Source organism: Pteropus vampyrus, unplaced genomic scaffold (genome assembly GCF_000151845.1).
Source record: "Pteropus vampyrus isolate Shadow unplaced genomic scaffold, Pvam_2.0 Scaffold544, whole genome shotgun sequence".
Taxonomy (NCBI): Eukaryota; Metazoa; Chordata; class Mammalia; order Chiroptera; family Pteropodidae; genus Pteropus; species Pteropus vampyrus.
Window position 1 is genome coordinate 706,248 of NW_011889325.1, and position 22,440 is coordinate 728,687.

The 22,440-nt window shown below is 36.8% G+C and overlaps 1 protein-coding gene across 1 annotated transcript in view; it reads left to right on the forward strand.

The window, feature by feature from the left end:
- Positions 1 to 1,521: 1,521 nt before the first annotated feature.
- LOC105308080 (uncharacterized protein C1orf87-like) overlaps positions 1,522 to 22,440 on the forward strand; it is a 39,041-nt gene continuing 18,122 nt past the window's right edge. The window contains exons 1-2 of the mRNA XM_011383837.2: positions 1,522 to 1,628; positions 17,642 to 17,869. Of these exons, the coding sequence (XP_011382139.2) occupies positions 1,522 to 1,628; positions 17,642 to 17,869 (335 nt within the window). The remainder of the gene's footprint in view (positions 1,629 to 17,641; positions 17,870 to 22,440) is intronic.

The window sequence follows — 22,440 nt, forward strand, 5'->3', positions numbered from 1 at the left end:
ATTTTACAGAAGAGAAAACTGAATCTTGGGGAACAGAAGGAATTTATTCAAAGCCTGGATTTGAAGCAACAAGTGTAAGATTTCCAACTACATGCAAATCTCATAAAGAGAGAAGAAATTTAAGGGAAAACGAGGGACAGGTGTGACCACAGCAGGTGAACTTCAAAAAAACCGCTCACAGATCACTGAGGAAGCCCCAAAACACAGATTTAAGAATATCTAAGCCTGTCAGCAGCCACTGCCTGGGCACCTGTGGTGAAGGTCCCTTGCCTCCTGCAGGTGGAAAGAAACTTGGTCCCGCCCAGCAACAGACCTCAAGAGTCCTTAGCGATCAGGGCAGGAGCAGCCTCCACCCGCGCACCGGGCCCTGTGATTGGCCAGACTCCTGGGCTTCAATCCCCTGCCCAACCCTGCTCCCAAGGGGCCTCCGCAGCTGGTTCCTCCTGAGAATACAGATGGCGCACTCCTGAGCTGCCTGGGTGGTGAAACGCAGCCTCGTGGTAAGGCCACTCCCTCTGATCTCTCCCTAGAAGGGGCTCAGGACTGACACGCAGCTGCTGGACAGAGAAGGGACCCCACAAGCATTAAGTCCTTGTCCTTAGAGTTTCCAGAAAGCATCAAAGAGGTTGCAGGTCCCGCTGGATAGGGCTCCCTCATTGAGCAGCTCCTAGTGCTGACCATATACTAAGTGAAGCTAGGGTCTTGGGAAAAAGGCTGGTCTAGCTGTCAGACCCGAGTACTAGAAACAGATATTCTCTCACTCGCTGTGGGACACCCTCTCTGGGCCTCAGTTTCCTAGTCTGTAAAAGCCTTTCAATCTGAGAGGCTCTGAAAGGGAGTGGTCAGCCTAGGGCCGAGTTTACAGAACTTCTAAGTTTCCCTTAGCACCAGACCTGTTTAAACTCCTGCTGCTTATCTAGTGCAGGATTTCAATTTCAGATTCATTGGCTTGTTACAAAAACAGGTCAGCCATAACAATTACAACTACAACAAAACTCTTTTCTTATGTATGGCACTCTTTCAGATACATTATCTTGTTGGATTCACCCTCCATGTCTGAGAAGAGAACTGGAATTATCCAGGTTTTATAAAAGCGGAAACTGAACATCAGAGCTGAATATAAGATATTCATATGTCCCATTAAAGTCCTGGCTTCCACTCTGACCTCTCGAGAATGCCATCTGAAATCAGGGAGGTAGAGCTGCCAAATGGCTCAGAAGACTAGTTGTACAAACTTCTTAGGTGGGAATCCCAACTCTGCTAACTACATTATTTGTTTAGTTACATAACTACATTATGCCTATTCCCTCAACATAAAACAAGAATAATAATAATTAAGGGTATTTAACTCATATCTTTATTGGGAGCGTTAAATGAGATAATACAGGTAAAGCACTTGGTCCGTTATTTTTATCACTGTTGTTATTGACAAGGATGCTACAGTTGCCTAGTGGAAAGTCAAGAGGAAGATATTTACTAATTTTCCACCCCCAAGGATTTGAAGGGGGTTTGAGAAGAATCATGTCTTCAGTATGGAAGAATCCCCGTGCAGCAGATGCAATGCCTGAGATGGTGGTGAAAATCATTGGAAGTAAACACTTTCAGTACCTTGTGGAGAAACCAAAGACGTAAGTTTACTGTTTGAAAAAATATGTTTTGCCTGGATGATAATGAAGTTTGGGTATTTTTTTTTTTAATCTAGAAATTCACAGTTTAACAATGCCATCTATGGAAAATTAAATCATTAAGATATAACAGTAGAAATAAAATAGTGTTGATAGTTTCCATGTGCACTGTTTTCCTGATATTTTTCATCTTTATAATTCCTCATACTCCTTAATTACTTGGGCTGATTTTCCAAATAGATGGGAAATATAAGCACTGAGACATTTATAAATATTAATGCAGTACTGCTGCTTCTCCTCATCAGGTCTACCACATGTACTAATTTTGGGGGTGGGAGGGAGAAAGGAAGAGAAGTTGTTAGTCGATTTGTTATAAAGGAATGGGATTAATAATAAATTATAAGATTTTTATTTATTCTTCTTATTCGGTATTTCTCCAAGCAGGATCTTCTCAGAGTATAACTAAGAAGTCTTTCTTCCCTTCTAAGCTCATCACAGTCACATTTAAGGGAGGATACTCGTATTTCTAAAATTCACTAGATGTTTGGTACTGACAGATATGACTACCTCTTCCCTCCAGACTTGTGGTGGTTCACAAGAGAAAAAGAAGGTACTAGACATACCTTTCATCTAGTAGTTATTTCATAAACAGTAGCTAGTCAATAATGTCTTTCCCTCCTAAGATGATTTCCATAGCTCTTGTGTCTACTTCAGTAACCCACAGACCAAACAAAGGCACTAACAGAAAAAAGGTCTGACATCACTAAGCACTGGCACAGAAAGCAGTGGAGACCAAATCTGGCTATCATCAGAATCACCTGGAGAGACTTTAAAAATAAAGATTTTGGGTCCAACCCAAGATCTATTGAATCAGAGTCTCTGAAGATGAGGCCATCAGGACCACTGTTACAGAGTACAGGTTTTAGAAGGGCAAATTGGTTTTACTTCTCCACCATCAGTACTGACAGCCCCAAGAGATTCCAAAGTGCATGCTATAATCACTTAGTAATGTCTGCCATAGCACAGGAATAGAGGTTTGCAGCACATGAGTCATGCATTTGGGATCCCTACAGAGCTGAGAGATGAAAGTTTGGACCTTGGCTTTGTGCATTTCTGGCTTTTTTGACATTGAGAAAGTTAATTAACATCTCTGGCCTCAGATTCTATAATCTATCAAGTGGAGATAAAAACAATCTAGGGTTGTTGTGAGGATCAAGTGAGAAAAATATGCAAAACATCTTTCCTGTCTCTAATAGTATATTCAGCATGCTTAATAAATGGTTCTGCTATTATTGAGGCAAATCTTTCCATGGATATAAGACGTTTAATGAAAAAATCAAATCTCTTTCTATGAAATGTTTCTATCCCTTTTATATTCTATGCCTAGGAGGCAAGTTACCTTTGTTTTGTAAATGAGAAAACTGAGACAGATTATTGTAAGATCTCCTGTCACATGCCAGTCATTGTCAAGGAAAGTAAGTTAGATCAGTATGGACACCCTGCTCAGTTCTCCTTACTGCTCTACTAATTCCATTCTTCTCTGAGATTGTTTATTAACAATCTCAAATCCCTTCCTTTTTCCAAGGTTATTAGAGTCTAAAATGTTCCTAAATGGGTTGGCAGGGGAAGGATCCTATCCTTTTAAATAAGGAAAAATTTTCTTTGTCTTATAAGAAGGTGACTTTTATTTTTCTTCTTTATTCTTTAAACTTCAGAATCCAGAAAATAAAAGAGTACATTGATTCGGCTACATTAATTGTGAAATAAAAGATATAGTTTTTTCTTCCATGACAACTGAAAAAAAAAAGTTTTTTTAAAAATTAATACAGATTTTTCTGTTTGTTTTCTATGTGGGCTTGATGTTAATTCTGCTTCAATGATATACGACAATTAACATGCTTTGCTAAAATATTCCTGTGTGGTTCAAAAATAAATAATTCTCAAAAGTCTTCTAATCGCTGAGGTAATGACAGACCCACAACTATCATGTCATACATGTCCCAAAATCTATCTCTGAAGCATTTTGGTTATGCTGCAGGGTTTCAAGAGAGTGTTTTCTTTGGGTTGAATCAGTTGAGCCTATTAGTAAAAAAATCTACATAAGAACATAAAGCCAAAAAATAAAAAATAAAAGGGAAGAAGTCTCTAAAAGGAGAATCTGAATTAAAAAGAAAAATCACAAATTAATAATGGATGGAAAAACAGAAATCTTCCAGCATAATTACATTTAGTTCATATTTCCTATAAGATATGTGGAGAAGATGGAATAGTACGTTAGACTTAAAAATTATGTTAAATGTATAAATCGGTATTTTAATTTGCTAGGGCTGCTGTTATCAAAGTACCACAAACCGGGTGGCTTAGACCAACAGAAACTTATTGTCTTACAGTTCTAGAGGCTAGAAGTCTGAAATCAAGGTGTTGGTAGAGCTGTGCCCTCTCTGAAGTTGCCTCGTAAGGATCTATCTGTTCCAGATCTCTCTCCTTGCTTCTGGTATTTCCTTGTGTTTGTAGCAGCATAACTCTAAGCTTCACATGGCAGGTATGGTATATGTGTCTGTGTACAAATTTCTTCCTTTATAAGCACACTAGTCATTTAGATTAGGGACCCATCCTACTCTAAACTAATTACATCTGCAATCACCCTATTTCCAAATACAGTGACATTCTGAGGTACTAGAAGTTAAGATTTAAACATACAAATCGGAGGGGGAAACCACAACTCAACCCATAAAAACCGGTCTTCCATTTTATAGATGAGACAACTGAGGCCTTGGTGGGCTTAAACCGAGGCCAGTTATTATTAGTTATAAGACTGGAATTGAGGTCTCTCCCTCTTTCCATAATTTAGCTTGTACAATTATTCACAGATGAAAGGAAAATACTCACTACCTAGTTGGATATTTTGTCCAAAGGAAATCAAACTATAATAGGCTTTAAAGAGTAAAACAAGTGTCCCCTAGTTTGTGCTGGCATCATTTTCCTCCTAGATCACTACACTAGCCTTCCAACCCAAATCTCTGCCTCTAATCTTCTCATTCTTCAATATACTCACTAAAGCCTTGCTCCTTAAAGTGTAGTCCAGGAACTACCACTTGAGACTCTTTGTTAAAAATACAGACTCTTGAGCCCCTCTCCAGACATATTGATTCAGAATATTCATTTTAATCAACTCCCACGGTGACTCCTATGCAACGTTACAGTGAAGCCCAATTCTCAAGTACAGCCAGTGTCATCTTTCTAAAATACAAGTCTAGTCAGGTGCTGCCACCACCAGCCCCAGATTCACCAGCCTTCTCCCCCTGTGGACTTGCATCACTCCCTTAGGAATTATGACATTCTATGACAATTTCCTATGCATTTCTGTCTCTCCCATTTAACTGTACATTCTATGAGCACAATTGTAGCATTAGTACTGAATACAAAGTCTTGTACATATTGAAAATCTGATAAATTGGAGCAAAATGGACACCAGGAAAAGTTAAGTTCTGTAAAGACAGTAGTTAGTTGCTTTAAATCCAAGTAAAGACCCGTGTTGCTAAAATAGCATGCAGCTGTTACTATGGAACCCTGATGAGTAATCTTTGATAGCTCTTTGAGAAGATATGGCAGGTGACAGGAGAAAAATATCTTCATTTTCTAATAAGATAAAGGTGGCTTACAAAACCACAGAACTTGAGGCTTATAAACAATCCCTGGCAAAACTGCAGGCCACAGAATTAAATACATTAGTTGTGAAAACAAAACACAAAGTGATGGTACATGTTGACTAAAAAGAGATTATGCCAAACTGGTCCCATTTTCTTTATTGATGAAGTAACTGCAGTCCGAATGAAGTAATGATGAAGACATAGTATTTGTTGATTTCAGTGAGTCATTAGGCACATTTCTCTCACAAAATCTTGAAATAAGGCAGAGAATTAATTCTGGACTGAATAGTATTAAGACAGATGACATACCAACATGAACAACTGATGTAAACACTACATGTTGGAGGTAAGAAGGCGGAGAGGTTTTGTGTCTTACCCTTGTTCTTAGTCAACATTTTGCAAACCGCAACTGAAGGGAGACAGACAAATCACTTCAGTAAACATGAAAGTCGCAGAATGCTAGGAAGCCTTGGAAGGAAAATGAGCTAAACTTACAGAGATATATACAAAGTTTGTTTTTAGTTAAGAGTACATGTAAATGATCATATGGGTTTTACTTGATATGAACTAATAGAAAATATATATATTGGTCTCTGCTCCCAGTTCCTGGCATGAAGCTCCTAAAACCCTTGCTATTTCCTAAAATATAAGAGCATTAGGAACATTTTTTAATATTTGGTCTTTGACCTTGGTTTCTGACACAGAGCTCCTAAATCTCTTGGAATCTCCTGGGTGATGGTGTATCTTTTGTTTTAAAAGAGGATATGCTCATTAGGTTCCTGGATTGCTTTAGGATGGAGGCTGGTCACCAGAAAGACCAGAGCATAATTAAAAGCTTGGAACTTTTACCCCCGCCCCATTCTCCCAGAACTGGAGAGGGACTGGAGATTGAGTTAATGATTGATCATAACTATGTGATGAAGCCTACATAAAAAACCCAAAAGTATAGAATTCAGAGAGCTTCTGGGATGCTGAACACCTCCTGTATGCTGGGAGGGTAGTTGTTCCCAGAGAGGGCATGGAAGTTCCATGCCCCTCCCATATACTTTGCCCTCTGCATCTCATACATCTGGCTATTTCTGAGTTTACTCTTTCAATAATAAACCAGTAACCTAGTAAGTAAACAGTCTTCCTGAGTTCTCTGAGCCACTCGAGCAAATTAATCAAACTGGAGGAGGTGGTCAGGGGAACCCTGATTTACAGCCCATCTGTCAGAAACACAGGTAACAACTTGGGCTTGTGATTGACATCTGAAGGAGGTGGGGCAGTCTTGTGAGACTGAGGCCTTAACCTGTGAGATCTGCAGTAACTCCACATAAATAGTATCAGAACTTAATTGAATTGCAGGACACCTTGCTGGTGTGGGAGAACTGCTAGGTATAAAGCAAATCCCACATATTTGGTGATCAGAACTGTGTGGTAGTAACAGAAGATAAAATAGAGTGTTTCCCCATTACACTGTGTTTGAGTTCACCATGAGCTGAGAGTATCCAGATAAGAGAGATGTGAGAGGCCCACTATATTCAGAATTGGACATGTCACCTATGTAGTACTATGCTCCACTCTGGATGCCACATTTTAGGAGAGACCCTGGCGTACTAAAGGCGTAGCATTATGGAAGATCCAGGGTATGAAATGTGGCCTAGAGCAGAGGTCACCAACCCCCGGGCCACAGACTGGCACTAGTCCGTGGCCTCTTAGGAACAGGGCAATACAGCAGGAGGTGAGCAGCAGGTGAGCAAGCGAAGCTTCATCTAGATTTGCAGTCACTCCCCAGTGCTAACATCACCACCACAGCTCCACCTCAGATCATCAGGCATCAGATTTTCATAGGAGCACTGGTCCCTGGTGCCAAAAAGGTTGGGACTGCTGGCCTAGAGGAATATTTATAGAATCTGGGGATTGAGTTGTTAAATAAAAGTGGAATTGGGTTGATTTCAAGAAACACTTGTGAATTCAGATACTTCCAGTGAATAAAGTTGGCCTCTAGAGTTCCTTCCAATGCCAAGAATCAATGACCCAAAGCACTTCATCCATAGTTACACTGCTGTTGGTACAGCATTATTAAGCACAGGAGAAGCTGACTACAAGTTTTATGGGAAAAAGTAGCAAATATCTGTAATAATCTACATTGATATGTATAGCCAATAAATGTTATTTTCCCATATGATTCTCTTGGAGCCCATATCGTGTCATTTTTTAATCCCTCAAAGCCCTTCATATGGATACATATTTTACTTTCTTGGACTTTTTAAAAGGGTTAACAGTAACAGCTATAAGAATTAATGTATATATGGAATTCCATCAATAGTCTTTTCACAAACATTAACTGAGCACTTACTGAGTGCCAAGCCTTGAGAGATACAGCAGTGTACCTAAAGTTCTAGTGATGGTAAACACACAACATACAGATAAACAATGACCAATAGTGCAGTTAAGGAGAAAAAAAAGAATTATAAAAGTATATCAAGTTATAAGGGGTGTTTCCAGAAGGCCTCTTTGCATAAGTGACATTTTAACTGAGACTAAGTGGAGATAAGAACGAGAAATTATCCAATAAGAGTTGCCCATGGTTAGCTAGCAGTGAGCGGGCTAAGACTGACCTAACTTTATTCCCGTGGGTGTGGCTCACCAGATTCCAACTTTCCATAAAACTCTCTCTTGCCTCAGAAGAGGCTGCAACTTCCCATAGGCCCCAAGTTCTCCAGATATTGACTTTCCTAGCAACTGCAACAAACTGAACCTAAAGCTGATCACTTGGAAGCCAAGCAGATTTTTTTGTACAAGGCTGCCTAATGCTTGCTTCATAAAAAGTGGGACAGCCTTGCTTTCTGGGAGCACAGTGCCCAGAGATCAGGATACCCATCTAGCTGCTGCTTTCTTGACCATGAGGTCCAGCCTATACCAAGTGACACCACAGGTTGTCACCACCATGCCTCCACAGATCTAAACAGAGAGTAAATCATGCAAATATCTGAGGAAAGAACATTCTGGGCTGAGGGAACACATAAAGTCCTCAAGGAGGAGCAAGGAAGCCAATGTTGGTGGAACAGAGTGAACAAAGGAAGAGGAGGCAGAAAATGAGGTCAGAGAGGCCAGCAGAGCTCAGATCACAGGCCATGTGAACCATGGCGGGAATTCTGGATTTTTTCTATGTAGAATGTAATGTTCTATGTAGAATCGATAGTAGTGAAGGATGGAGTGGAATTTATGCTTTCCAAAGGACATTTCTTGCTGCTGTATGGAAGATAACCTGGAAGAGAGATACCATATAGGAAGTCATGATGATAATCTAGTCAGGAGATGGTAGCAATGAACAATTATAGTCTCTATACATAACCTGGGTAAACTTTGTGATTTAAAAAGTCAAGTAACCTACTTATCCTAATACCTTGTTTTTGTTTGTTACTTTTCTTGATATATAATCTACAGAATATCTTAATATTTATGAACTCAGTCTCTTCAAAATAGAATATCAGAGCACACACTATTATCTCCATTTTTACAAGTTCAAAGTGATGAAGTAAATGCTAAAAGCACACTTCTCCTATGCCCTTTCCACTGCACTAAAATATTTCTTTATTAATCTCCTACAATGGATTTATTATTATTATTATTACTATTATTATTCTAGGCACTGTGAGGAGTATAAAGAAGCATGAGATACTGTTCTGGACATATGCCTCTAGCACAAGACATAGGTATAACATTTTAAGTAAAAGAATATAGCATAATATGAATGAATGACAAATCTATGTTATAAAAAATAGGTGCCCACTGATCTTAAATATTGAGACTATGAGGTAAAAGTTGTTACTTTATTATGTGAAACTCTATATATCAAAAAATTACAATAAAAATTTTAAAAATTAAAAACAAAACACTACTGACAATATATGTGATAGTAAAAACTTAATCTTTTTAATGTATAAAGATCTCTTACAAATCAATAGAAAAAAGATGAACAGCTCAGTTTCAAAGATTGACCAAAGGTCTAGATAGGCAAATCACAAAAGGAAAAAAAAATGAACACTAGATATGTGTGTTGCTGGTGGGAGGAGAAGCTGGGGGACTCAATCCGAGTGGTAATACAAGAAATTTAAACAGCAAAAGGGTATTATTCTTACCAATCAAATTAGAAATATTTCTATAATGGAAATACTCAGAGTTGACAAGGATTTAGAAAAAAGAGAACTCATATGCTACTGTTTTCTAAGTATACTTATTAAAAGCCTTAAAAGTGCATGTATTTTGGCTAAAATTTTCCATCTATAAATCAATTCTGTGGCAACAATTACAGGTGGATGTAATGTTTTGGTTTCAAAAATTTACACAAAAATGTTTAAGTCGAGATCCAGTAAGAAATAGATTATATAACTCAAATTAGGGTGATTCGAGGAGGGTTTGTTTACAGAAGTCAGAGAAGTGTAAGGTATAGTGCAGGAACCATGGGCTAGCAGATGCAAAGTTGTTACCAACCTTAGATCTGCAGAGATGAAAAGAGGGTAGCTCAGGCCACCTTGAGAAAAGTAATGATCTTTGGGCAAGAGACACAAGCATCTTGAGGCAACTTTGCAGGGAGAAAGCCATCTCCTGCCAGGACAATTTACTGGCCCAAATCAGCCAGAATCAGAGGACATGGGAGCTAATCAGCTGATCAGTCCACACAGGTCAGATTTCTGCTGGGGAGGAGGCAAAGAACTAAGAGCAAAGAAACAAATCTAGCAGAGCAACAATATTTAAACTGGAAAAAAGTGGGAAACGATAAACATTCAACAATATAGGACTAGTTAAATAAACTCTCATATGTACATAACGAAATACTATTTAGACATTTACAATCTTCTTGCAGTGCCATTAAGTATTGATGTTTAAAGATACCTTGTTATATTGTTGACAGGAATTTTTTCAAAGATTACAAAATTGTGTAATTCTAGTTTGGTTTAAAAGCAAAACAAAATAAGTTCATTGTATGTATGTGGAAAATTTCTATAAAGAGATAAATACCTTGCCACATTTAGTTTAACAATTTATAATTTTAAGAAAGCACAGATTTATATTTGTATAGGACACTTTTGTAGGACTTGATTTTCTTAAAGCAGTTTTGCATTTACAGCAAAATTGAGAGAGAAGTACAGAGATAGCACATATACTCTTTTCCCCTACATATACATAGAGCTCCCCCATTTTCAACGCCCCCCACCAGAGTGGTACATTTATTACAGCTGATGAATCTAGACTGACGCGATGTAATCATACAAAGTCTATAATTTAACTTAAGCTTCATTCTTGGTGTTGCACATTCTATGGGTTTGGACAAATGTATAACGACATGTAGCCATCATTATGGTATCATATAGAGTAGTTTCACTGCCCTAAAAGTCCTGTGCTCCATCTATTCATCTCTCCTCCTTTCTGACAGTACTTTTTAAAATCCATGATCTCTTTACATACCCCTGATTTAGTTCAACCTAATTAAAGAAAATAATATAGGAACAATTACTGTTCCCCATTCCCATAGACTATGTGGATGTATATAGAGAGTGGCATAGAGAGAGGAGATCTGTTTGTGCTGCATCTTTTCACAGTATGAACAGAAGACCTGGCTCAGAAACTATGTCTTAAAGCACTGAGATAACTGGTGAAGAGGCCAGGCAATTACACAATCATTTTGCTTAGACTTGCAAAAGCAAAACAGGGGAAAATGTAACTGCAAAAGACATTAAATTTCAAGCTGATAAAGGTTGGCTCATAGGTTTAAAAGCAGCACAGTCTGCAAAGCTCCTGGGTATAATCCACCTGAGAACATTGTGATGAAGCAATGCTTTGGTATTCTTTTCTGCAAAATTAAAGGTTCTGAAGAATTGTGCTTTATCAGAGATCTTTTTTTAATACTAATTAATCTGTTTTTTTTTAAGTGGGTGATTTCTAATGCTTGTATTTATTGTTATTAGTAAATAACAGGGTAGTCAGATTACACTAACTCTCTTTTTATCTATGTAATAGACTTTCCTCAGTTTCTGTGTACCATACAACTTTGGTATTTTGAACTTTAGTTTTGCCTGTCAATAAAAAAAGGTTTGGGTGTCTAAAGAAAGGAACAATCCTTCTGAACTTGGGTAACAGGGAAATGTTGATAAAGGAGATAACACTTTCACTTATGACTAAAGTAAAATTACTATTTGTCAAGGGCTGACCAAGTGAGCACCAGACTCTGTGCTAAATATTTTATACGTCTTATCTTGATAAGTATTATTTTTTAAATCTCGCAGATGAGAGCCTGAAAATCAGAGATAAGTAACTTGCCAAAAGTCACGCAGCAAGTTATGTCTGAAGCTAGGATTCAAAATCAGTATTATGGAACGTAAAGTCAATGTCTTTAACCAGTATATTACCTGAAATTATGGGTAACTTTTGCACAGTTATGGAAAAGACTTTCCTTTGTCACTCCATATGATGTCGTTCCTCAAACTTTAATGGGCATAAAAATCACTTGAGATGTTTGCTAAGAATACAGATTTTCTTCTCCTGTTTAATTCTGATTTAATAAATTCAGAGTGATCCAAGTATCTGTTTTATAATCCAGCGCCCTGCATGATTATAACCCACCTTACGTAGTCTGAGTTTCAATAGTTAGGAATCACTGTCATTTTCTCCAAGAACAAGCCCTTCACCCTATTTGGAGTATTTTTTCATCTCTTTTTTCTTTCAACTTCTATTTTATATGTCAATTCCTTCATGGAGTCATTTCCATCCTCCTTAAGCAGATCTGGCTTGAAATTCCTCTATGGTCCCATACCTCTTTTTATATACTTTATTTTTTCAGTTCTCACCTATTTTTATAAATTTAAAGATAACACAATCTGAAGACAATGAGTGGATTGTATGCCCACTACAATCCTGACTAAGAAGGTAGTAATGCATAGCTGAGTCAACAGAAGAACACACCCATAATGTAATAACATCTAATGCTGTAGAATTGTATATAAAAGTGAAGAAGGTTGCAGAAGAGTAGGTATGTTGGGATATCATTTTTTTGTGAGTTAAAAATATATCACACCAAAGAACAATTGCTGATTCAATTGGCTGCTAATTTCGCAGCCAAAATGACCCTAAATTTGAAAAATCATTTTTGTTATTCTGTGAAATAGTGTAGTGCAAATGCCATGAAAAATAAACTTTGGTTATTTTCACTGATGTCAGGATTTGGCTCAATGTTATAAAGAAAGAAATAAGGTATTTGGGGAATAACTTTGGAAATGTATTGAATTCCTTGTCCCTGGAAAGGTTACAAACCAAAACTGAATGATGTCCACTTTGGTGTTATTTAGAGGAACTTTAGGTCTAGGTGGGAAAGTTGACTAGATGTCTTTCTATGTTACTTTTTTATTAATATTTTAAAGGAATCACAATCTGTTGTTTAAAATAGACAGTTTGTATATTATGGGTGTAAAATTGAGGATTAATATAGAGGAAGGAGCATATGCTTTGGAGCCATACAGACCTGGATATGAGTCCTAGATCTGTACTTACTAGGAAGATGACCTTGGGCAATTTACTTAGCCTCTCTGTTCATTCATTGTCTCATCTGTCCAATGGCGATAATAATCCCTACTTTTTGAACTATTATTGAATTCAACTAATTGAATTATTATTGGATAACATAGAAGAACTTAGGCAAACTTGTATATGATAGCTGATACATAGAAGCATTTAGAACATGTTAGCTCATATAATTCCAATGATAAAGAAATGATTCAGGCATAGGTTTGGGAGTTAAATTACTTTTAAATCTTTCTAAAACTAAATTTCTATGATAAAAATACATGGAACGGCTTCAAGGCATAAAAAATAAAGAAAAGAAAAGAAAATCCTCATACATCATCACAATAACATTTGCTACATTAGCACAGACTTCACATTATAGCTTCCCCATGGAGTTTGGTGAGATTTTCATTTGCACTCCCCACCCCAGTCTCATTTTATTTTTTATTTTGTTGTTGTCTTTTTTAAATAAGAAAAGTCTGGTTGTGTCAATTATCTGTTATTACTTCCAAATAAGAACATGCTTGCATTTACTGGAATTAGATCTCCATTCACTGTGTTGGCACAGTATACACCATCTTCTCCGGAGGGTCTGGGACCTGTTAGATGGCACACAATTGGAAATTGGTGGCGTTGAGTTGCTGCCAAGGCTGGCAGACCTTTAAGATGGCATCTGGTGACCTTTTTGCTGAGCCCCTTGGGTCCTCCATTTGAGATTTGATGTTCACTGCAGGGGTGTAATCCAAATCAAATGTGAGATCTGGTGAGTTGGAGTTTCACAGGAGGCGAAGCCAATGGGCGAATCTCCACACTGCTTTGGGCAGAGGATGCTTCTAGATGCTTTTGTAATTTTCTAACCTGAGACTCTGAGCAGTAGTAGAGAGTGACAATAAAAGGCTGGTTTGCAGGAAGAGTCCAGTGTGAGAAAGTGAACAATTGGTTACTTTTCTCTACATTTATTTATCTTTCAGCAATACAGTTACCCTCCCTAAATGCTGTAGTTCCCAAGTGACACTAAACTCTCTAGTGTCCCACAGAGCATCCGCTGAGGTCAGAAGTACATATGAGGAAGCTAGATGTTTACTGCTTCCAAGGCAGTATTGATAGCATTTTCTTTATTCTTTTGAAATGGCAGATTTCTATTTTCAGTACTGCAGGTAAATAGCACACAAGTGTAGAAGAAAGAACTGTGAGTTCTGTGAACAGCATAACAACCAGTGTGTGTTGATGAAATGTTTGTGCTAACAACAGACACATGCCGTTTCTCAGCTGGGGAGTCATTTTCATGATAATTTTAAACTGCTATGTATGTTTTTTTTTTTTTTTTTTTTTAAACAGCTTTTACTTTGAACAGATTTACCAGGTTATTTTTGGTTTTACATCTACTGTGGCTGTTTTAACAGACAGGCAGATACATTTCCCATTTCCCATACAGTTCCATCCTGAGACTGCCCATGGAAAGATTTTGACATAGTTAAAGCAAAGATGATTCATCTCCCTTGCCTTCATCCAGAAGTTAATTCTCTATCCCCATGTGCATTTTTGCCTTTAAATCCTGCACTTCGTGCTTTGGTTGCTTCCTCCTCTATTCTCTGCTTCTCACATAATTCCAAACTTCCATGGATCCTCTCCAGACTCCTCTACTGGCAGTAGGAACTTAGATGCAATCAGGTAGACTTAGGTTTAAATTCTGGCTCCACTATTGAAAATCCACGTAGAATAGACAAATCAAATTCTTTGACCCTTAATTCCTTCATCCTAAAATGAGAATAATATAGGCACCTACCTGTAGGGTTGATCTGATGATTAAATAAACAACTGTATACAAATGGCTGTAGTGTGCCTGTCATGGGATAAATGTTCAGTAATACCATTATTTTTACAACCAGTGCAGACTATGGTTACTTCTTTATGTTTGTTAATGCGATAAAATAAGTATATAAAATTATATATATTTCAGGTGTACCACATTAAAATTCCATATTTGTATATACCACAGTGTTCACTACTGTAAGTCTAGTAACCATCTATCACCAAAATTGATCTCTTTAACCCTTTTACCCTCCCTCTCAACCGCCTTCTCTTCTGGTAACCACCATTCTGTTCTTTTTATCTGTAAGTTATTGTTTTGTTTTGTTTGTTTGTATTTTTAGATTCCACACATAAGTGAAATTACATGGTATTTGTATATCTCTTCATCTGACTTATTACAATTATTTCTCTTATGAACTTCTGATTCTTTGTAACATTCATCTATATGCTAATTAGGTATGTTCCATATTATTTATATAAATCTTATGTCAATTTCTTTAAATACTTTATAAAAACATATATGTATATATGCATATCGTAAGTATACTCTCACTGAATTTTCACAAATGTAATACACCCATGCAACAAACATCCAGATTAAAAAACAGAATAGCACCAATATTCCAGAAGTCCCCTGACAATCCCTTCTGGGCTCTACAACTCCCTGAAAAAAGTAACCACTATCCAGAAGCTATCTATCTAACTTCGAGAAACAAGTTTATACCAGTTGTTAACTTTATTATATGTGTTATTTTTGGACAATCAAATGAAATTAAGTTCCTTGAGGTCAAGGACCGCATGTTATACATCTTCTCTCACTGCAAAAACTATTTGTTAAATATACACTTTTCTTCTACTATCTTGTTCTATTGTCATTCAACTGCACCTATCTGACAAAGCCCCAGCTCTGAATGTGCCCCACTGTCTGCCTTGTTTGCATCTCCAAAAGGACTGCTGGGCAATCCCAGAGGAGAGCATGCATCTTTTTAGATTGATGTCACAAAATTGTAGTCTCCAGCCTTTAATGATCACTTTCGCCCAGTCAACCTTTCTTCTTTTTCTCATCACCTGTCTTCCACTCTTTATTGGAGCTTTTTCAAGCCAGCTACCCTTACTCAGACTTCCTACCCCAGGATTTCCACCTTGAGAGCCAACAGGTAACTATATTGTATTTATCAAAGAGAAAATTCAAGTTGTCAGCAATTTGATCAATATCCTGTCACCAAGTACAAAAAGAAATTTGCTTACATTCTCACCTATCTCCCTACTAGCCAACTCAGGTTTCATTTCTGCCTCTGTTCTCTCAGTGATATCCCATTTCACTTTGTCAGAGTTCATGTTATTTTATCAATGATATTATCTCCATTTCTCTCACTCAGTTGGCTCGTTACCATTAGGATTTATGTGTGTTAAAGTCCCTACTATCTTTCAACAAGGTAATAACCAAGCCCTATCTGAAATCTATATTGTACCCCATCCCTCCCCTCTTAAAAGCAAACTTCTTCATAGAGGTCTTTATACTTAAGTTTCTTCTTTCTCCTCTTTCCTCAATCCACTCCAGTACCTTCATTATCTCACTGAAGCTCCTTTATCAAGATTCCTGATGATATCCTTATGGTTTAATTCAATGGACACTTTTCAGAGCTTACCCTTCTCAAGAGTACCTGAACTTCTGCTCTCTCTCTGGAATAAATGTAGGTGTCCCTCAAGAGTTCTTTCCTAGACCTGCTTTCCTTCTCATGCTGCTGCAACCAAGAGGTTTACTGTAAAAAAAAATGTATACATACATTTAAATTATTGCCCATGCAATAATTTAAAGTACTGGAGCAACCATTTTATGTTCTGGTAACATGACATGCTTTAAAATGGATCCTTTTCATTGTATCAATAACAGCTAGAACTTATATAATGCCTTCTAGACATAAGGCATAACTAATTTTGAAATTTATTTTTCTTGGTTATAAAATATTGTCTCATATTAAAAATTTTAATAGTTTTATAAGATATAATGTGATATAATGTAATAGAGTGTAAAGGAATATCCTGAGTTCTACTACCCAGAGATTACTTACTGTTTATTCTGGTATATTTCTTTCTAAATATACTATATACTCTCACACATAAACACATATTATATACATGCATTTTATATAGTTGAGATAATTTTTCAATTATTCATATAACTGTACATTTTTGTGTGTCATTAAAATTATTCCAAGCTATTTTAATGGCGCTATACATTCTATCACATAAACACGGAATAAATAATTCAACATATCCACCCATTACTAAATATTTAGTTTTTAATTTTTCTACATTTTTTCCATAATATATCATCTTAAAAATTGATTTACTAGGTTAAAGAGTTTAAAGTTTCTGACACATGACACTTTTTGTCAGATCGCCCACTTTATTAATTATATCTATTTATATAGACATTAGTATCTGAGTTTTTTATTTTCAAAAGTTTTCTGTATTTAAAATGATAACGTAATTGTTTCAACTTGTCTTTAGTAATTAAAGTTGAATAATTTTTAAATTTTTATTTTTTGCATTTCTTTGAATCATTCCTACATTATTTTTTCCTTTTCTTTTCTCCATTAAATATTAAACTTAAATGGATAACTACTGAGAGAAAAAGAAGCCTCAAGGTGAGGAGTTGAGAGACATAGAACAGAACTGGTGCTGGCAAATTGCCTTGACTTTTTTTTTTTCTAGTTGCAAACACTGAAAACACCTGTTAGACTTGCAAGTAAAATATACGAGAACCTTTAGGGTTTGTTTTTGACACTGCCATTACTTACAGTAAGGGAAAATAAAGCCTGAGAAGACAGTAACATGGTCTCTCTATAGTAAATGATCCATAGGCAAATAACCAATGTCCACCTCTTCATTCTACCGTGCTGAGTTACTGCTGTTCACACCAACAAACACCTTCTATTTCTTATGTAGTCTACTGAATACAGATCTGCCTTGTGAGTAACAAAGTATAAAACCGTTTCTTCACAGCAAGGAGAATGAGAATGTGAAGGCAGAAACTCAAAGAGCGCTCCAGAAATCTGTGACTGGTAACGCAAGGCAGATGAGCAAAGACCCCCCAGCTCCTAATAGTCCCTCTGATCATCAAATTAATCATGACCCAGATGACGTGGAAGACAGCAAACACCAGGAGAATAACCGGAAACCAGAAAACCAGAAACTTCAAATGGGAGCACTCAGTAGCAGATTTCTGGATGGCAAAGTGAGTGACAAACACCTGAGCTTTTCTTGGTTGATTGACTAGTCAGGAAAATTCGGAGTTAAGATAGAAACATAGATTTATACTAAGACACACACGTACTAATGGTAATTAATATATTTCACATAACGTAGAATTTTTCAATCTGAAAATTAACTGTGAGGTCATTTTGTATATTGCACCTTTGTTGACCACCAATTGAGTTGGTCAACCTAGTCTATCTGTGGCTAACTCAGTGATGGTCATAATAGTGCTTATTGTCATCATACATGGAAATTTGTGGTATATTGGAGGGGGAGGGCCTGTCTGCTTTAATTTTATAGGGAGAGATTATTTAATTTCAAAATCCAGTGCAACCATACAGATATCAAAAATTTATCAGCCCCAAACTATCTGGATAGAAACATATATGACTGTACTCTGTTAAGAATCAACAATCCACAACAAACTAACTTGATAATGATGAATTTAAATTACTAGTAATTTGTACTTTAAAAACAAGAATAGTAGCAAATGAAAACTGGATACAAATCAAGACAAAACTAACAATTCATTGATAAAGTACCATCTCCAAAAAATTTCAGAAATTGCAATTAAACGGATACATAGAGGAGTTTTGCAGTGCTGCCAAGCATTAAGTGACAGCCAAATGTTTTAGTAGAATACTGACTTGGAGTCTGCAGTAAACTCAACCATAACTACTTTTAGTTTATAATTTTAATCACCTCTACTAAATCAGATACTAGCTAGCTTTTAGTCCTGTGAGAAAATAAAAGCCTATGGATTTGTGATCTTTTGCACATAAGAACTCTAAAATAAATAATTGAGTGGTTCACAACCCACCAATGGACCTCAGACCATACTCTGCAAGGTCTACTTGAATACTGGGATCCAGAAATAAAAGTGACTTGCCTAAAATGTCAGAGGCATAGCCTACATCGGAACTTGGGCTTCCTAATCCCCAAGTTAATGTGTTCTTTTGGCTTTCTCATAAAGAGTCCTTGAATTTAGGGCCTGCTTGGAACAGAACATAATACATCTGCAGAAGTGAAATTATCTATTATGAATTTCTGAAGATCTCTGAGTTTTTACCTAATTTTGACTCTGGCATTAATATATTTGTTGTTGTTGCTCCCCAAGGAGGACCTTGGGAAGACTACTACAATTATAAAACACTTTATTATTGCTGATTGCTTTCAGGTAAATTTTATCATTTGCTTCTTGGAATTAACCTGTGAGGTTATTTCTATGACTATGGTATAAACGATAAAACCGAGACTCAGAAAAGTTAAAGTGACTCATAAGTGTGCAGATAATATACTTTCCCAGGTTTTTTTCTTCTTAAATTTTTTATTGATAGTTCTAATTATAAAATACTACATACTCATGTAGAAATTTTGGGAAATAGAAAGAGAATATAAGAAGAAAATAAAACTCAACTAAGAAAAAATAGTTGTATATTTTCTTCTTTCCCCCATATATAGATATAGAATGAGAGTCATGAAATATCTACTCTTTGTTATGCTGCTTGATTCACCTCCTACTGAGAATTCTCCCCGTGGCTTCAAAAAAATTCAGCCTAAGCATCGTCTTTAATGGCTTGATGAGAGTCAAACTCAGAACTAACACTTAAATAACATTTACTATGTTCCAGGTGCTATTCTAAGCTCTTTACATATATTAACTTACTATTCCCAAACACCCACTGAAGTAGAACTCTTATCATCTTCCATTCATAGATGGAGGAACTGAGAAAAAGAGAGTTCAAGTGCCTTGCCTGGATCATAAGGCTGAGAAGTAATAGAGCCACAGCTGAAGCCCAAGTTCTATGTCCTTAATCTCCAAACTGCATTTATTCCTTTACAGAGATAGAACATGACTCATTTAACTAATTCATTATTGGTGGGGATTTAAGTCATTTTTAGGTTTTCTCTTATAAATAGAAATTTGTTTTTTAACACTCCTCCTTAACCATATCGAGCTGCCCATTCCTGGTGCAGACTCTGCATTAGCCTATATTATAATGGGCAGAATGTTCACTGGGTAAGCTGTTCTTAGACCACCATAGTCTGGATTCTTTCCTAGCTCTGTAGAGCCAGAAGGAAATGATGTGCTCCTCCTCTCCCAAAAATCAACAAGGTTTTCTTGTAGGAGACTCAGCAGGGTTAACATCTAGCCACCAAACATAGCAAGGTCTCAGGGGAGATGTGGGGCCTAATCGGTTCTGTCTGCCAAGTGTGTGGCAATGGCTTGCCAGATGGCAGCCCACTTGTCTGGTACAGAGACCCTCATTACCACCTTGACTAAGCAGTAAATGGAATCCTGCCTCAGTGAAAAAAGCAAACCAATCAGAACTTCTTCTAGAGCCTCATTCCTCACACATAGATGAAAATAAGCTTTTCTGCCTGGGAAATAACAGGCAATCTGGACTGGCTGAATTTGCTCCAAAAGAAAAGTTGCTGATAAAGACTAAGCTAATATGGGTGAAGATAGGCAAATGTGAAACTCTTCTAAATTACAGATCAGCTTTGAAGAGTATCATTAGTAGGAGGTAAGTAAAGCTGAAAATGTTAAGCAAATCCATCATTTCACATATCTGAGAACAGTAAGATATCTTAGAAATCAACAAGTACGAACCTTCATTTACACGAATGAAGCAGGAGAGGCCCAAAGAACTTAATGATTTGGTTCAAGGTCTCACAAGAGCCTGGCTCTTCTTACTACCAGGCCTAGGATCTTTCTGTCTCCAAATTCTGCTTCTTAAGTGTCTTTGAAAATATATATGTTGTTTACATTGTTTCTCAGGATCATCAGCTCTGCCTTCTCTCAGAAAACAAAAAAGAATGAATGTGTGACTAACAACAAACGCAGCAGTTTCAAAAGTAAAATTAGAATGTGCTTTTTGTATCTGGCAGCATGAAAATGAAAGTGTTAGTGCTTTAATTTTAATAATTATCACAAGTGATCAGTAGTGTGTTCTTTTCAAAGCCCTTTTGTGTGTTTGATCTTGCTTATTCTCTACAATAGCCCTGTGAGATAGATGGAGGCACATGATGTTTTCTCATTTAATAGATGAACAGAAAGATGTCAAGGACATTACCACTTGGCTATACATTAGCGGCTCAGATTCAACATATTCAAAGCAGAACCTGTGGTCCTGCTCTTCTTCTTGTGGTCTGTGTCTCACAGAATGGTCTCACAGCTCTCCAAGTTGCACCAGCAAGAAACCTGGACATGATTTCCTCCTCTACCTCTCCCTAACTCTAATATCCAACTAATCACTGAGCCCTTTAAATTATACCTCCTCCTGTCTCTCAAAAATGCCCTCTTATATTTCCTCTGCCATAATCCTAGTCAGACCACCATTATACCTTGGCAGGGAGATTTTAATTATCTTCAAACTGGTTTACTTTTTCTACGCTTTCCTCTCTATATTGGTCAGATATTATCATAAAATTTCTGTGTAACAAATTATCTCAATATTCAGTGGTTTATAATAACAATAATTTATGATTACATCTGCAGATGTGAGCTAAGGCAGCATTTACTCATTTCACTTGCACCTTCCTAGGCTTGGCTCCAGACTGTAAATTTGGTTCAGGTCTACTCTGTGTTTTCCTTATTGTTCCGAAACAGTGGGCTCTTCAAGGCAAGTTTTTCTTAAGTTAATGAAAACATTTCAAGAGGACAAACTCAACCACATTGCTCAACCACGAGTACATTTTACGTCTTTGCTTGTGTCATATCCACTAACATCTCATTGTCAAAGGAAGCCAGATGGCCAAGCATAACACCAATGAGACAGGAATATATACGTTGCCTCTTTTAGGAGGAATTGATCAAGTGTAACCCCTACTTCAAACATTTAAAACCATTGTTTAATTCTCATTGCCCTAGTACAAAATTCAAACTTCCTGACTTACTATTTTAACTCAGTTCTGTCTACGCTCTACTTCCCTTCCATCCTCACCTTTCACTAAACTGAACTTCAGTTTCCCTAATAGAGTTTTGTTCTCTTTTATCTCCTATACTTCTTCCATGTCATTCCTTTTTATGTGTGAAAGTCTCTTCCCTCCATCTTTATTTAACTCCTAATTACCCTGTGGTCTCAACTTAAATATCAGTTCTACTAAGAAGCATCATGGTCTCATCACCAAGACTGAGGTGCTTTTCCTAATGTACTTCTAAAACAATCTGTGTATAACCCTATAGTAAATGTTGTTATATTATCAAAATAGGCTGTTTCCTTGCGTATCCCCTTCAACAAGTCTTCAAGTTCCATGAGAATAAGAATGTATTGTTCTTTGTTGTTTCTAAAACTCTCTCTCTACATAGTAACCCAAATCCAACATCTTATTTAATGGAGCAATGCTAGAGGCTTTCATATTAGAGTCTGGAGGAAGTCAAGTATATTATTATTTTTACTGGTTCTTAATACTACATTGGAGGTATTAAGACAATGTAATTAAACAAGAGAAAGCAATTATAGGCATAATAGAGAGGAAGAGAAAAATTGTTTTCATATGATAAGACTATGCACTTAAAATCTCGAAACAGCTAATGAAGAAAC